Here is an 18,141-nt window from a genome sequence, read left to right as displayed (position 1 = left end):
GCCCACGAAGTACAGAGCTAACATCTGACAAGATTCCTCACAAGAGATTAATAGCAAATCTCAGAACATGGGATTGGAGGTAACCTGTAACAGGGGTCAGTAACAGGTTGGCAGGTAGGAGATGCGGGGGTGGGGGGATAATGAGTTCATTTTCCGATTTGCAGAATGTGACGGATAGCATTTCCCTAGCCTCTCGCCACAGACAGTTGCAGAAACAGAGGAGTGAATATTCCAATTGCAGGTGCCACACAGTGCGATGGGTGGCTGGAGCTACAAATGAGCACTTAGTGTGCAGTCAGATTTACGAAGATTGTACTTGGACCCCAAGGGTTAAACTACAAGGAGAGGTCATCCAGGCTACAGTCTGAAAATAAGAGGTGGTCATTTCAGTATTGTAACATGAAACATTGTTACATGCAGTGGTAGTAATTGTATGGAACTCTCTTCCACAAACAACAATGTTGGGGCAATTGTCAATTTCAGATTTAAGGGCTTTAATTGAGGAAGCGGAGCTAAGTAGTTATGGCGTCCAATGGCAACTCCTTTGCTTGCATCTTCAAAAACAGTTCTATTTCCATCTTTAATATCTCAATTTTTCCCTTTCAGGGTTCTTTTGAAGACCCTCACCTGGAGTTACATGCTGACTACGGTTCTTTGCGAGAATGGGACCCACTCTTGGGGTTCCACAATCGACTGCTATTTGGCATGCCAAAGGCTTGGCCTAAGATTTCAGCACAGATTCAGAAGCCTGGGATCTCGAGGAACTGGAGACGGGCAGATGAAGGGTCGGCGTCACCACAGGAGACCCGTGTGTCGACGGGGGAGTCGAAACATCTGTGGTGTGACTGAGGACCCAGGATCTTTGCGATCTTCAAGAACAGACCTCAAAAAAAGCAACATAATGGACTTTTAACATTGTAAACCAGCGAGTTGTTTGTTATGTCTCCCCACTCGTTGGAAAATTGAGCCACCCCTTTCTCCCTTATTAGGAGAGAGAGAGAGCCTGCAACATGTCGAATAATCGGATGAACAATGTAGTCTTTGGGGTAACTGCCAGTCTGTGTCTTTGCTATTGCTTTGCTCACACTTGAGTGCTGGTAGCGGGTGCACTTTACTTTTGCTGGTGGGGAGAGGGAGATTGTTGCTCGCTGCCGCTTATACACGGGAGGGGGGTGCTTTGGGGGGGGACATTGGGGTACTAATGTTTAACTGTCGTTCATTCTTCAGGGATTCCTTTGTTTTCATCGATGGTTGTGAAGAAAAAGCATTTCAGGATGTATATTGTATACATTTATTGTATACAATGCCCAATTACACCCATGTGACCAATTAATCTACCAAGCAGTACATCTTTGGGATGTGGGAGGAAATTAGAGCATCTGGAAGGGACCCATGAGGTCATGGGGAGAACGTCCAAACTCCTAACAGAAGGTAACAGGAATTGACAAAAACACAATAAAATCTGCAGATGCTGGAAATCCAAAGCAACCCACACAAAATGCTGGAGGAATTCAGCAGGCCAGGCAGCACCTATGGAAAAGAGTGAACAGCCGATGTTTCGGGCCGTGACCTTTCCTCGGGAGCAGGAATTGAACCTGGGTCACTGGCGTTGTGATAGCATTATGCTAACTGTTATGCTACCACGCACCCCAATGTATAAACCAAAATGGTATTGATGGATTCAAGTAGGTGTATCTAATCACTTTAAAGATATTTCATGATTTAGGCTCAAGAGGATACAGCACAACAGGTTGAGTGCCAAAGACTCTGGCAGGAGGACAATATGAGAAATACTGATGAGGGTATTTCCTAATCAGATCAGCAAAAAATAAACTCAGAAACACAGAGGAGCAAAGCGGTTCGGAGGTTCAAGCATGCAAATCACAAACCTAGTGAAATGATTTGAAATGTAATCAAAATGGCTGATGGGAAGTTGTCTTCTATTGCGAAGGAGTTGTAATTCAGAAGTAAGGAAGCCAACTTTCAGCTGCATGGAGTCTCATTCAGAACCCATCTGGAGTACTGATTCTGTTTTGCAGGAGACCTACTCTTCTTGGAAATGGCAGGATAGGGAAGTCAGGGAGCAATTTCTCACGGAAGATTGACGAATTTTTGATATTTTAGTAAAGAGTTAAAAGTAGACACCATTCAGTGAAGATGGAAGCTGATGTTCTAATGGGAGCTGGACTGCTGCTACTGTTGTTACTTTTTATATTAAAGTGATCTGGATCCAGGAATTAGAAGTTCATAATCAGAACTTGGCTTCTTATACAAAGTGGATTGAATCCGGATCAAATTCAGATTCACTTATCACATGTACATTGAAACACAGAGTAAATGTGTCTTCTTCACTCACCACTAATCTGAATTGATTCTTCAACCTACAGACTCACTTTCTAAAAAACTTTACAGCTCATGTTTTCAGTTTTCACTATTGCTATTTATTTGCACAGTACCTTTTGCACATTAGTTGTTTGTCAATCTTTGTACAGTTTTTCATAAAACTCTATTCTACTTCTCTTTCTTTTCCTGTGAATGCCTGCAAGAAAATGAATTTCAATGTGGTATACAATGTGCAAAAGTCTTAAACATATACAGTTTATACAGCTAGGACACCTAAGAATTCTTCACAGTACAGGTTTCCCCCGCTATCCGAAGGTAGAGCATTCCTATGAAACTGTTCATAAGCCAAAATGGCGTAAAGCGAAGAAGCAATTACCATTAATTTATATGGGAAAAATTTTTGAGCGTTCCCAGATCCAAAAAATAACCTACCAAATCATACCAAATAACACATAAAGCCTAAAATAACACTAACATATAGTAAAAACAGGAATGATATAATAAATACACAACCTATATAAAGTAGAAATATTGTATGTACGGTGTAGTTTCACTTATCAGAATTGGGAAGACAGCGAGCCAAAATCGATTTGGAGGAAAAAAATTGGCACGTACACCCATGCGCACACAACTGCCCACACAAGGCTTCACGGTCATGGTAGTCTTTCTCGGGGTAAACACACGTATAAAGCGGGCGTCTTTTTTTCGTAAAAGTGAAAATACTCTTTGGTTAGCGAAAACAGGTACTGATGTAGGTCTTTGGTAACAGCGAGATGTCGTAAAGCCAGAATTGGAAAAACAGGGGCCACCTGTACTTCATTTGTCAACGTGGAGCGGAGAGCGAGTTTGTAAATCTGGCGGGAGCAAATGATGTTGGGAATGGCAAGGATGGAGCACCATGGGAGGGGTGTGGGACAGATGGCAGAGAAGGAGTGTCAAGGACGGGTTTGGTGTCAGTGTAGACACACCCAGTCCTGAGACACCAGGAAAGATCATTTGATTCTAAACAATTGTTTTATTGATAATTACAGAATGCCTTTCTGGTGCTTCCAGCTCCCTCCCCTCTCCCTTCACCTTTTCCCAAAAATGACTCCACTCTCCCTGCCTCCTTCCCACTCTCGGTCCACAGTAGTGATCCAGATCTGAATTGGGTTTATCATCACATTTGTCATGAAATTTGTTTTGTTTCTGTGGCAGCAGTACAGTGCAATACAGTGCACCCTAGCTATGTATACGCACCTCAGAGTTTTATTTTCATTTATTGAGATACAGCGCCAAATAGGCCCTTCCAACCCTTCGAGCCACACCGCCCAGCAATGCCCAGAATTACTCCTAGCCCAATCACAGGACAATTTACAATGATCAATTAACCTTCAACCAGTAATAAACTGTGAGAGGAAACTGAAGCACCTAGAGGAAACCCACGCGGTCACAGGGAAAACATACAAACTCTTTACAGGCAGCGGCGGAAATTGAACCTGGGTCGCTGGTACTATAAAGTGTTGTGCTAACCACTACACTACCATGCCACACAGTACTTTTGCACAGTACTATATGCATATTTTGATAATAGATTTACTTTGAGTTTTGAAAAGCAGTTTGCATTTGTGCAGCACTTAACACATAGCAAAACATTTCAAGGTGTTTCACAACATCTCGCAAGATCCAAAGGACTGGCAGAAGAGTCTCAAGGGATTGACTGAGTATCCCACTATTCCAGTGCTCCATGGATCAGCCATAAAGGAGTAGGTAAATAAATACATGTATTGCTTAACATTGGTTCAGTGGAAACCAATCCGAGATGTGAAAGTTGTGGTTGTACTGCCAAAACCAGAACAAATTGAAAGTAGTACTGCCTTCTAGATGAAAAATTACATCCTGCCTGCATTGTAAATTGCAAGCATTGCTTCAAAGAAGAGGATTGACAGCCAGTATTCGTCAATATTTACCCCTTGGACAAAAGGAAATTGACCATCTGGCTTATCGTGTTGCAGCTGTGGGAGCTTGCCATAATCAAATTGGTTGGCATATTTCTTCTGTGAAACAGCGACAATAGGTATTGGCTGTAAAGCACCTTGTACAGTCTTGAATGATTGCATAGATGTATTCATTTCTTGAATAATAGAAAAAATATCTAAATATATCATAAATATATGGGCTCTTTATTTTTTGCGATGTTACATTTCAGGTTCCATACCTTAGTTCAGTTCTATTTATCTTTGTTTCTCCAGTGAGACCTGGGAATTGGCTCTGAGATATGAAACTAAGCAGTCATTGTAAAGTGAGCCTTTTTTTGCCTATATTTTTGAGCCTATTCTTATTAAATTTCTTCTTCACTGAGCAGCCTCTACTGAGTAGCACACACAAATACACAACAGATATTCTTGAAAGTTGAGTTATGCATAATAAATAACAAACTCCACCAAAATGTTTAAAGAAATCATTTCTGTACATAGATTCACTCAGTGAACAGTATCTTTCACTGGAATTCAGAAGAATGAAGGGACGCCTCATTGAAAGCTATCGAATGGTGAAAGGCCTCGAAGGAGTAGATGTGGAGAGGATGTTTCCTATGGTGGGAGAGCCTAAGACCAGAGGACACAGCCTCAGAATAGAGGGGTTTCTTTTAGAGCGGAAATGAGGAGGAGTTTCTTTAGCCAGAGAGTGGTGAATCTATGGAATTTTTTTACCATAGGCAGCTGTGGAGGCCAAGTCATTGGGTATACTTAAGGCAGAGGTTGTTAGAGTTTTGATTGTTCAGGGCATGTAGGGATACGGGAAGAAGGCAGGAGATTGGGGCTGAAAGGAAAAATAGATCAGCCATGATCAAATGGCAGAACAGACTTGATGGGCCAAATGGCCTATTTCAGTTCCTATATCTTATGGTCTTAACAACAAAACAAATGGTGGTGTCCCACGAAACCTGGATCTTTCTGATTACCTTCAATGAAAAGATCCCGAGAGGTGCGTTATAAACCTTTAACCTAGTGATTAAAGAGATCAGCTTTATTTGTCACATACAGTGAAGTGTGTTATTTGCATCAATGACCAGCACAGTCCAAGGACTCATTTGAGGGCAATCGCAAGTGTCGCCACACTTCTAGTGCCAACATATGATGCTCACAACGCACACTAACCCGTATGTCCTTCAAATGTGGGAGGAAAGCTGAAGACCTGGAGGAAACCCACAGGGTCAGGGTGAGAACATACAAACTCCTTACAGACAGCGACAGGCAGTGAACACCAATCACTGGTGCTGTATGGCATTACGCTAACCACCATGCTACTGTAGTGCTACCTGATTATCGGACAAATAATAATGGTCAATTACCAAAACAAGAGCTGGGGAATTTAAATTTTGATAATTAATTAAATAAATCTGGATCATTTTAATTATTTTAGAACATCATTACCGATAACCATCAAATTGTCATAAACCCTATCTATTTCATTAATTTTTTTTTATTAGCAAAGGGAATCTTTCACCTTAACCTGGCTGGCCACACTTCAAGGACAATTGAAAATGGGCAACAGATGCTGAACTTCATCATTCTATTTATTGAGATACAGCGCAATCCCTGCTCTTCGAACCATGATCCCCCGGTTTAATGCGAGCCTATTCACAGGACAATTTATAATGACCTCTTAACCTACCATCGGTATGTCTTTGGACTGTGAGCACCCACACAATTATGGGGAGAATGTACAGGCGGCGATGGGAAATGAAGCCCAGTGGCCTGTACTGTAAAGCGTTGTGCCAACCACTACACTACCATGCCGTCCAGCTTGCCAAGGGCATGCCATGTCCCACAAAAGAATAGAAGTTTGTAAATGAGAAAAGTACAACTTTCAAAGAAGTAACTTATCTGCTAACTCCAACAATAATAGCATGGTTGGGTTCAACACCAAAAATAAAGTCAATTTTAAAACAACCTAAAATGGGATTGACTCAGGGCCATGTGGAGGAGTTAAATCAGACTTCAGCACTTCTGGTAGCAATGATAACTGACTGTGTAGGTGTAAGCGACAGATGGTTCAGCACGAGAAAAGATGGAATATATTTCATTGTTGGCATTTAATGACCAATGGTTCCTCCAATTCAAACTTCACAGCTCCTAATTATTAGCCAATCATTGAAGTCTATTCATAAAACATATTACAGCTCTGACCATCACTGCAACATGCCATAAGATTGTCCATAGTCAGAAGCCATTAATAGAGACGCTCCACAGTGCCAAAGATGAGATTCCTGATGGAAATCAATTCTGACAAACCAGCAATACGTTTTCATTACGTGGTGGGAAAATAGCTTTTCCTGACTCTTTGCATTATTTTCACTTTGAATAAAATAGAGTTTGCTGCATTCACACCTTCTCCACTTATTTACTACGAGAATAGCGTACTTTTGTAGGATAATTGAAAACTGCATAGCTAGTGTCGAAAGCAAACTATTTTCAACTCAAAAGAAATTTTGCTCCATTGTGTAGAAGTACAATAGCTCATAATAAAACAAAGAGAATCAAAGCAGTATATTCAGCAAATGTATCTCAACCCTCAGCTCAACATTTTTGCTGGATATCTCCAAATGAATTTTACCCTTATCCAAGAGTGTGAGAAATAAAACTCGGCATACACTATTCACCCCTCTTCTCCTGCTCTTCAATTCTATAAGATAAAGGCTTATTCTATAATCAAATTCACGTCTTTTGTCCATTTCATATCAATTCGGTAACACTAACACCCCACCCCTACAACTCAATCCTGAATATAATCAGCAATTGAACATCCATCTCTGCTGAGGGTTGCTAACTCCAAAGATTTACGACCTCGAAGAGAAGAAATTGCTTCTCACTTTGAAAAGATTAGACACTTTAACTTGCATCTAAAGTAACTAGTAATTTAAAAAAAATCTTTTTGACTGCCGGATATGTTTTGTAACTCCAGAAACTAAACTGAAAGAAAAACATAGGAGCCGGAGATACTCATGTATGCTAGTTTTTCTTTCATGAAGTGGTCACATGTGGTGTAATGATGTACTGTATGCCATTCACAATCTTTTACATATAACCCATAATGAGTTATGTAAACTACAAAGAATGCTTACTCAAACAATATATTTACAGTATTACTCAAGTATTATGGAAATATTAAATACACAACAATCCTCCCTGCTCCCTTCAACTCAATATAAAATGCACCTCAGCTCACATACATAATGAACAGAATTCCACTCTAGTCGTATTCTTTTCTTCGGCTGTCCATCAATTTTCGATGATGACTGAGGCCTGGGCAAGGTTGTATGGAAGACCAGCAGTTGCCTATGCTGCAAGTCACCCCTCTTCCCTTGTTGTCCAAGAGAAGGTCAAGGGTCGATACAGCTTGGCACCAGTGTCATCACAGAGCAATGTGTGGTTAAGTGCCTTGCTCAAGGACAAAACACACTGCCTCAGCTGAGGCTCAAACTAGCGACCTTCAGATCACTAGACCAATGCCTGAACCACTTGGCCACGTGCCAAGTCATATATATGACATATGATACAACTATTATATAGACGTCCACAGCACAGTGAATTTTAGATTGTCCCATTGAAGCCTAAAGACTTAAGCACTGTGAATGATTTCTTACTCTTGTGGGATGACATATTTCCTGACAAGGAGATCACTCTGCTTGGAAGGGAGGATTTGTGGCTGTGAAATAATCTCTGGTTCTGGGGCCTTTTCCATGGTGATTATAAGAGTTGAGTCTGGGACTGCAAGAGATAGATTTGACAGCTCTGGACAGCTTTCTGCCAAATCATCTGTAGATGGGTAGTACAGTGTAGATGTAATATGTCATATTCCATTCATTTTCAGGAATGATTGAAACTGTTCCATAACAAACTCTAATTAAAACACAAAATGCTGGCAGAACTCAGCAGGCCAGACAGCATCTATGGGAGGAGGTAGTGACGATGTTTCGGCCCGAAACGTCATCACTACCTCCTCCCATAGATGCTGTCTGGCCTACTGAGTTCTGCCAGCATTTTGTGTTTTTATTTATTTCCAGCATCTGCAGATTCACTCGTGTGCCATAACAAACTCTGGTCGGTTGTCAATAACTAAATGTTCTGGAACACCAGTTCTTGAGAAAGGGCTTTGCAACACACCAACAGAGTGCAAGGCTGTAGAGGAGGCAATTGGGAACACTTCTAATGCTGGAGGAACTCAGCAGGCCAGACAGCAACTATAGAAAGGAGTAAACAATCAGTGTTTCCGGCTAAGACCTTCAATCAAGACTGGGGGAAAAGATGAGAAGTCAGAGTAAGAAGGTGGGGGAGGGGAGAAGAAATACAAGGTCATAGGTGAAAGGTGAAACTGGGAGAGGGAAAGGGGTGAAGTTAAGAGCTGGGAAGTTGATTGGTAAAAGAGATAAAGGGCTGGAGAAGGGGGTATCTGATAGGAGAGGACAGAAGGCCATGGAAGAAAGGGAAGGGAGAAGAGCACCAGAGGGAGGTGATGGGCAGGTAAGAAGATAAGGTGAGAGAGGGAAATGGACAAGGAAGTCACATAGGGACTGTCTCTGGATCATCTCTTCCGATTTTCAATAGGGAGAATACATCAAGGAATGTCCACTTTTGTAAATTGTTCAAGTGTTTCCTTTTCCAAGGATAAATGGCACAATCCAGCAACATTTCCATGATTGGTTATCCCCTTGAATTTGACCTTGTAGTTGCGTCCTCCAAGAAACAGAGCCCACCTCTGCGTCATGCTGCTGCTGTTAGGGGAACACCACTCTGTGGATTGAAAACGGGCAGTAGTGGCCGATGATCAGTAATGAGCATAGACTCTCTCCCATACAAGTACTGGTTGAAATGTCTTACACCACAAACCAGGCTCGAGACCTCTGCCAACCTGCGCATAAATTTTCCCTGCAGTGGTAAAGGAACGTGATGCAAAGGCTATGGGGTGCTCACCTCCATCATTCATAACATGTGATGAGGCAAGGTGAAGTTTCACTAGACGATGTGGATCATAATGTGTCAGTACAGTGTCTGGCATCACCATTTCCTTCACCCTTTGGAAAGCCATCTCACACTGCTTTGCCCATTGCCATTTCTTTCTGATCTGTGGTAATACGTTCACAGGGTGGAACACAATAGCCAGGTTTGGCAGGAACCTGTGAAAGTCACAGACAAATCCTAAAAAGGTCTGCAAATGTGACACATATTTTGGCCTCGGGGATCCACCACTGCATGAATTTTCTCAGCAGGCTTGTGTATCGCTTGTGCGTCAATGGTGCAACCACAGTAAGAATTCACACATGTTGCAAAGTGCTCTGAGTCCATAATCTTGTAATCTTTCTAACACTGTTTGAAGATTTCGGAGATGTTCCTTGCCATCCTTACCAGTAACAACGATGTCATCCAGGTGACACTGAGTCCCTGGACAACACCTGGTCCATAGTTTTCTGCCAGAGTGCAGTTGCAGATGCTACTCCAAAAATCAGCCCATTTTACCGATAAAGCTCTCTGGGAGAGCTTACAGAATTACAGAATCAATTTTGTTGCACTTAAACACTTAGCACGACTTAAATGCAAGAAATCAGATTTCAGCAGTCTGCATTAAATAAGCAGTAACCTCCACTCACTCCTAATTCTGCCTCATTATAGCACATTCTTTTTAAAAGACTGACCTTCTGCAGTATCGTATCTTGCGGCTAAAATTGATGAAGCAGAGTGAAATATCAATGAAATATCCAATGTGTTATTGAGTGGAGAGGGGTAAGAGGAAAGTTACATTTGCTCAGGACAGCTTTTATTAGCTGCCAAAGCTAAACATGTTTCCTTCCTATATTCTCAACAAATTTCTTAAATTTCTAAAAAAGGTTTGATTACTAGTGGGCTTGATGTTTCATACATTGTATATCAACTGAACTGCAAAGGTGGTGGTGCACCCTTTTACTGGGACTCAAAATATCACAGAAAACTCTGGATCCAGTCCAAACACTGCAATGTTTGAGACAACAACACATAGCCAAATAAACACACTGAAAAGGTGGCACTTTAAATGAACCAATTGTGCTTTTTCTCCCCCGCGCATAAATCTAAATACACCGGAAACATTACAGTACTTCTCTAGGCTTGTTTATTAATTGCTCACCTCACAGTATTCTGTAATGATGCAAAAACTGAATTGCTCCACAAAGCTGGAGTAGAACTTAACAATCGCTGGATGGTCAAGCTTCGAGAGCAGCTGTGCTTCCAAATTAGCCTGTACCGTCTCATTTGGCTCCAGATTCCCAACCGATATCTCCTTTAAGACTTTTCTACAAAAAAAAATTAATAAAAGAAAGGAACATAAATTTTCTTTGGCAAAGATATGGGATAGTTAAAATTTATCAACACGTATCTGGGTAAATTGATCAGAAGTGTTTGGCATTAAAAGATTTTGTGATTTATTTTTTATTGAAGTTCATCATCAAACAAACATTTCCATAAGATGTATTTCAGATACTGTACATACATATCATATATTCATATTTGCCACAAATCTCCACATAATATTTATCTGAGGTATACACTTAAAGAAAAGAGAGGAAAGAAAGAACAAGCAAAAGGAGAAAATGATGTACAAGTAGGGAGTGATCTTTTTTTTTACAACATATTCATTGATTTGTGAAAATAAAATCAGGTCTATGAGTTATTATGTAGTTAAACCATTTTTCCAATATGAATCAAATTGTTCCAGTTTATGATTAACAGATGCTGTAATGAATTAACTGGTGTAAAGGATGACAATTTGCCACTGCTAAATCGTACCTCAAAGTAACGCAACCGTAAAATTCTCAATGAGAATATGATTCATGATATACCAAAGCAAATGACCACATTTTCCGAAAACTCCAACTGCAGGTTAAAAGGCCAGTTTTAGTGATGTTGTTTTGGGTGTAAAATTCAGTGGATTCTGATTAACTGGGATACATCGGGACCAGTACATTTGGCCCAATTAAACGGCTGCCCCACTTAGCTAAAGTTTCAAGGAAATTGTTGAAAAGGTATAAAAAGACTAACTGAGCAACAAATTATGTATTTAAATGAAATGCAGAAGAAATTAGAATGCTACCAATACTACTAGAGTACCACAAAACTGTGTATTAGTCCCTAATATTTCTTGACAGAGGAACTCATCTGCCGTGTTCTTTTGATTTAACTGTAAATTAACAAAATCAGCACAGACACCAAGTGCAAATAATGGACTGCACTCACACAATGCTTCTGGTGTCTGCATCCTCAAAATCTTTAACTTTCAAATTTAACATTCAAGATGATTGTCGATACCTTCAAATTCTTCGTAGTTCCTAACTTGTTGAAATAGTGAAATCAATTCATTTTCACCAACCCTTGCCAGAATCTCCAAGCCTGAATGCTTGAAACTGCAGTGAGCAAAACAGTTCTGAGCTGTCTTAATGTTTATTTCTTGCCAACTATCAATGACAAAAATCACTTTTTTTAATACAAACATATGCATCTGATGCTACTTAAAAACTGTTCGCTCTAAGCATGGTGTTAGTGTCGAAGTGCATGTGACAGACACTAGTTAGAAGCTGTTCAGCAACGTCTCGTGTCCCATTTAAGTAGCATGGTGTCCCAAATAAAGCCACAGAATCCTGATTATTTTCTCAATTAGTTTTTGTTCTTTAAAAGTTGTCACAAATAATTCATTGCCCGGATTAACTAATGGTCCAGTTAAACAGAATCCACTCTGTTAGCCAGTGCACCAGGGATAGCTTCGTCATTCTATACAATATTACATCATGGGATTTTTAACAACCACTGAAGTAGACAAGACCTCTTCCAAAGGACAACACCTGCATCGGTGCTCTCTCTGTACCTTGTTGATGCACTATTTCCACGAGTTCAATTGTATTTCTAACCTGCTGACTCAGAGGGACACGCGCTACTACCTTGTAAGGGAGAGCCTCAGGGCCAAAATTTCCAAATTTCCCCCTTCGACCCCTCAAATTATCATTTTGTCGGCTATTTTCATTTAAAATGCACATTTGAAAAGAGAAGAGGACACATTAGAGCTTACAATCATGGAACAGAAATCATTCAGAAAGTTGTCATCCATTGATTTCATTGACAATGTCATGGCTAGTGAGGGGAGAGGGCAGAGCAGCAAGAACAGAGATGACTGGAGGGCATTGGGATGAGCTCACAGTGGGTGAAATCAGGAGGATGGACTGTTTGAGTGACTGAACCTGGGGGTGATAAAGGCACAAACAAGGGTTCCAACAATGACCTGAGACAGAGGAAAGGATATTCATGGATGCTGATGCTACTGAAGAAAGGACAGGTACTTTTCCAACAGGGCAGGGAAGTAGTTAACAAACAGTCTATGCAAGGAACTCAGCAGGTTGAGAAGAATCCATGGTGTGGGAAGGAATTACAGGGCGAAAACCTACACCGCGACAAAAGGGCATTTAAGCTACCCAATACTAAACTACCAAAAAACGATTTAAACATTATCTAAACTATCACCAGCTCTTAACCCAGGCACGGATGGAGAACGTGCAAGGGAGCCAGCCGGATTCGAACTCGAGACCTCTCGCCCTAAAGTCCAGCACTGATGCCACTACGCCACCAGCTGGCATAGAGAGATAGATAGACAAATAAATAGACAAGTAGATAGATAGATAGACCACCAATTTCAATAAAGTGGCACTGAAGTCATAATAAGAAACACACTGTGAGCCCGTTCACATGAGAAGGAATTGCAAGGGAATTGAGTGACATGGTGATCGTGCGGGATTGAAGTCAAGGGTTAATCATGATCTCAATGAATTGACGAGTATCAGACTTACCATTTTATGAAATGAAAATGTATAATCCCTATATGGAAATAAATTCAGCATCAAATATCTTGGGAGGATTTAAAACTGCAATCCACCATTTGGAAAGAGATGGGCACATTCCAATCCATCACCATTGAGCACATCTACAAGGGCCACTGCCACAAGAAAGCATCATCAAGGACCCCCACCATCTCTTCTCATTGCTGCCATCAGGTAGAAGGCACAGGATCCTTAAGTTCAGCGACAGCTATTAGCCTTCAACCATCAGGTTCCTGAACCAGCGTAGATAACTTCACTCACTTCCACACTGAACGGATTCCACAATTTATGGATTTACATTTAAGGATTCTACAACCCATGTTCTGAGAATAATTTATTCACTTATTTGTTTCTTTTTTTATTTGCACAGTTCGTCTCCTTTTGCAATTGGTTGTTTGTCAGTCTTTGTGTGTAGTTTTTCATTGATTCCATTGTATTTTGCTGTTTCACTGTGATGCCCATAACAAAGTGAATCTCAAGGTAGTATATGGAGACATTTACATACTTTGAAAATAACTTCACTTTGAATTTTGACTTGGATAATGGATCTAATTCAATTGCTCTTTACCCTGGTATCTTCGCTCTAATCAAAACTCATGATGTTCACAATTACTCTTTGATCGTTGGTACTCTGCATCTACTGTGTCTTTTTTTTCAGTCTTGAATTCCTTTCAAACTGAAAACTACCATAACTGAAATGTATCCTAGAAAGTAATCTTCAATTAATAGAGCCAGAAAAACAGAGACACTTGATCTCAACTATCTGAGGTGCTGGATATAACATACATGCTAAGAAATTCTTCTCAGTAGATCAGTTTCTCGTGTTGAAACAAACACATTTCTCTCTCCCCATGTTTATTAGGATGTCCCCTGATAAGTTTCCCTTTCAGACTTGCATGTCAGTCCACCTTTCCTGTCCTCAGCTCTACCACCTGCTGCCCTACTGACGTGGTTCCCATCCCCATATCACTCTAGCTTAACTGACAGGAAGCAGGGTAAGGAGATGCAGATCACTTCTAAGTTGAGATGCTAAGATTTGTGGGCTGGTGCCTTGATCCCCAGCTAGTGAATCTTGCTCAGTGACTTGGACTAGAGAACCACCCAAGTTTGCTGATGTTACAGAAGTTGGTTGCAAGCGCAGGCTGTGAAGGCGGTGCAGATAGGTTTTAAAGGTAAATAGGCAGACTCGATGAATGGCCATTGATAAAATAGACGGAATAAAAAACAATTTAGTCAACAAAACAGAAAGATGGAGTATTGACAGATACAGATTCAGAATTTAAATGGCAAAGGGATTCAAAGTATTTGTATTTAGAATGCCCTGAGTAAACAAATTACAGAAAGTTAATGTGCAGTTACAGCAAGCAGGAAAAAAGGAGAGAAGGGTGGATTAGTCTTTTTTTGCAAGGTTACTAAGTACCAGACTAAAGATGTCTTACTGCAATTACATAGGACCCCAGTGAGACCAAACCTGGAAAATTACATCTTGTTCCAGTGCCCCAAACTAAGGAGGACATATTTGTATTATTGGGAATACAACAAAATGTCTCCAAATTCATTCCTTGGAGAGCAAGGAGAAAAGATCTACTCTGTTGAGTCTCAGAGAACGAGGGATGATCTTACTGAAAAAATGTCATCGTTATTAGACTTGACAGAAAATGTGCACCAATGTTTCCTGGGTAGGAGTAATTAGAACTCGGGATCATAGAGTCAAACAACAGGTTGGCCATACAGAGGCAAGATGAAAGTAAGAAAGTACTTCACCCAGACATGAATGAACTTTTTGAATTCCATCGCTAAAGAGGGCTGCGGACGCTGAGTCACTGAGAATCTTCAAAATAGAAATCAATCTGGGTATCAAGGGATATAGGCTTAGTGCAGGTAAATGAGGATAAAGGTAAGAGATCAGTCATGGGTTCCAGTCCTATTGCCTCTGATGACAAGGCACTCTTTTCAACGTGGAACAGCAGCCCAGTGGTTGCTGCAGAGCCAGCAATCACCGATCGCAGTTCGAATTCCACCACTGCCTGTTAGGAGTTTGTATATTCTCCTTTCATGGGCTTCTTCCCACGTTTTAAAGATGTACGCCTAGGGTTCGTGATTTCCGATGCTACGTTGGTGCCAGAATCACGGGGACACTTGCGGACTGACCCCAGCACGATCCTCACTGACTTGATTTGACACAAGCGATGCATTTCAATGTATGTTACAATACACATGTGAAAAATAGAACTGATCTTCTCATCTTTTTATGCCTCTTCTTTAATCTTCGAGAAGGAAAAAAAAGCAGATAATGGAAGCCAATAATAAAAACAGAAAAAGCTAAAGACACTCAGCAGGTTATACTATATCTGTGGAGAGAGAAACAGAGTTAATGTTTCTAATTAAAGACCTTTAAGCCTTTTATATATTTCTGCACCAGACTTCTGTATATCGTTGCACCAGGTGAGATGTGCAGCTCTTATTTTAATTGATTCACTACTGCTGAAGCTTATTTTTGTTGGAAAATAGATTGTCTATCCCTCTTCTCCACAATCTCCCGATAGCACATTGGGCTGGCGGTGTGAAGGTTAATAGCAATGTTGCCATGGTAACGTGTCCAGCAAGTCATTGACCTGGTTGCATTGAGAAGGTTTAGGGAGCAAGTCAGAGATGCTATGTAACACTGCAATTCTCTTTGTATGAAGAGCAGATCCTTCCACCAGCACCCCACCCCAAAGTAAAGCATGCATTGCAATAACTAATCAAGAAAAGCTTGTATTTATAAAGATTTCTTTTTAATGTGTTTTTATTATTCATTGGATATATGCATGCCACTGACAAGACCAGCACTGGTTCGGTATATTTATACATACACCCTTGAAGAGGGACCGCACAACAATATATCCCATTTTCCAGGCTAACACACTAGGGCCAGGCCAAGATCAGAATAGCAGACTTGCCTCTCCAAAGGCAAGGCCTCATTGAACCAGGTGGATTTTTTAACAACAACCCAGTAGGTTCACAATCCCCACCTATTGCCCTTAGATTTTATTACAGCTTTACTTAAATTACGTGAATTTAAATCCCCCAGCAGGATTCAAACTCACGTCCCGCATCAGCAGACCTGCTCTCCAGATTCTAAACCTAATGCATAGTGCACCACATACCATGAATCACTTAAAATATGCTAAATTTTCCCCATGCAGATAATAATTACATATATCGTAGATTCCGGACTACAGAGCGCACCTGATTAAAAGCCGCTGGCTCTAATTTTAGAAATAAAATCAATTTTTTAATTGTAAAGGCCGCACCGGATTTTCGGCCGCAGGTGTCCCACGTTGTAATATGAGATATTTACACAGAAAGATATTACACGTGAGGATTTTTTAACTTTTAATTAAATCCGTATGGTAACAAAAACAAATACATATTGCAAATGCTTTTTTTCGAACCGTGCCCGTAACGCGGCTACTTTTAAATACGTTGCGTATACTTCTTTACTGAACAACATTCCAATATCTCCTAACGACTGGTAAAAAATATATATACTACAGCCTACCAGGAAAAGTTATTGATCACCTTTAACTTAAAAGCAGCGTTCGCTCAGATCCAAAGCCGCTCGCGTAATGCGCTCCCCCCCTCCTTTCCGTTTATCGCAAACGGCATTTAAAAGCAGCGTTCGCTCAGATCCAAAGCCGCTCGCGTAATGCGCTCCCCCCTCCTTTCCGTTTATCGCAAACCGGCATTTTCCCACAAGACACCGCGAAACCGGGTGTGACGTCATAGCATCCCGCGATGTAGTACAGAAAACAAATATAGTTAAAACTCTTCTAACTTTAACTAGAAAATGAATTACTAAGCGAAAATATTATAAACTAAGTATGCCATAAGGCAGCACAATGCTTCGAGTGTTTTCCATGTTGATGAGGGTGAGTACAAATGACTGATTTACAATAATTTAATTGTGAAAGTGCGCTTGATTTATCGTACAATTTCATTGGACCTCTGTGAACTACTCATCAATTTTATTGGTCTACTGTTATGAGGCAAAATGTTTACGAGGCGGCATGAAAAAAATCATGCATTAGCCGCTTCGGATTAAAGGCCGCAAAGTTCAAAGCTGTTCAAAATGTGGGAAAAAAATAGCGGCTTAAAATCCGGAATCTACGGTACATGTAGGACCACACTCTTGACTCCACCTATCACCTTCTAGCCAGCCTCCTTCCCCTCCCCCCACTATTTTTACACTGGCATCTTCCCCCTTCCATTTCAGTCCTGAAGAAGGGCCTCAGCATGAAACATCAGCTGTTTATTCATTTCCATAGACGTTGTCCGACCTGCTGAGTTCCTCCAGCATTTTGTGTCCGTTGCAATATATATTCAAGCAAATAAAGGTGGGGGTGCAGGGGGTGAAAATCACCAGCTTGTTCAATGAAGTGAAGAAAACTCCACAGAGTAGAAATGGTTGGTATTGAATTCAGGCAGCATTCTTGCTTTGTTCCCTGCTTCTCAAACTGGTTTACACCAAAGGAGAGAACAGCTAAATTGTAAGCAACCAGAGACTAAATAACATGAATCCACAAAGTATACCTGAAATAATGAAAACAAACCACCAGGAACTTATTAAGTAAAAACACAAAATACTGGCAGAACTCAGCAGGCCAGACAGCATCTATGGGAAGAGGTAGTGACGACGTTTCGGGCCGAAACCCTTCATCAGGAGTGAAGTAACATGGGATGGTCAAGGGGGGATAAGAAGTGGGGGGAGGGATAAAGTAGAGAGCTAGGAAGTGATAGGTTGGAGGGAAATGGGCTAGGGGGAAGGTGGAGAATTATGGAAAATAAAAGAGAAAGAAAGGTAGGGCTGGGGGGAGATTACAGTGAGGGGGAAAAAAAGAGAGAGAAAGAGAACCAGACTGAAATAATAGATAGGGATGGGG

At 40.9% G+C, this 18,141-nt stretch overlaps 1 protein-coding gene across 6 annotated transcripts in view; it reads right to left on the bottom strand.

Moving 5' to 3' along the window:
- The window catches only part of nek11 (NIMA-related kinase 11), a 296,435-nt gene that overhangs the window by 189,328 nt on the left and 88,966 nt on the right, over positions 1-18,141 (bottom strand). For all 6 annotated transcript variants that reach the window (XM_073024305.1, XM_073024303.1, XM_073024304.1 and 3 more), the window contains one exon: positions 10,483-10,648. In XM_073024305.1, the coding sequence (XP_072880406.1) occupies positions 10,483-10,648 (166 nt within the window). The remainder of the gene's footprint in view (positions 1-10,482; positions 10,649-18,141) is intronic.

This window comes from Hemitrygon akajei, chromosome 20 (genome assembly GCF_048418815.1).
Source record: "Hemitrygon akajei chromosome 20, sHemAka1.3, whole genome shotgun sequence".
NCBI lineage: Eukaryota > Metazoa > Chordata > Chondrichthyes > Myliobatiformes > Dasyatidae > Hemitrygon > Hemitrygon akajei.
This window is presented reverse-complemented; position numbering and strand designations above follow the sequence as displayed.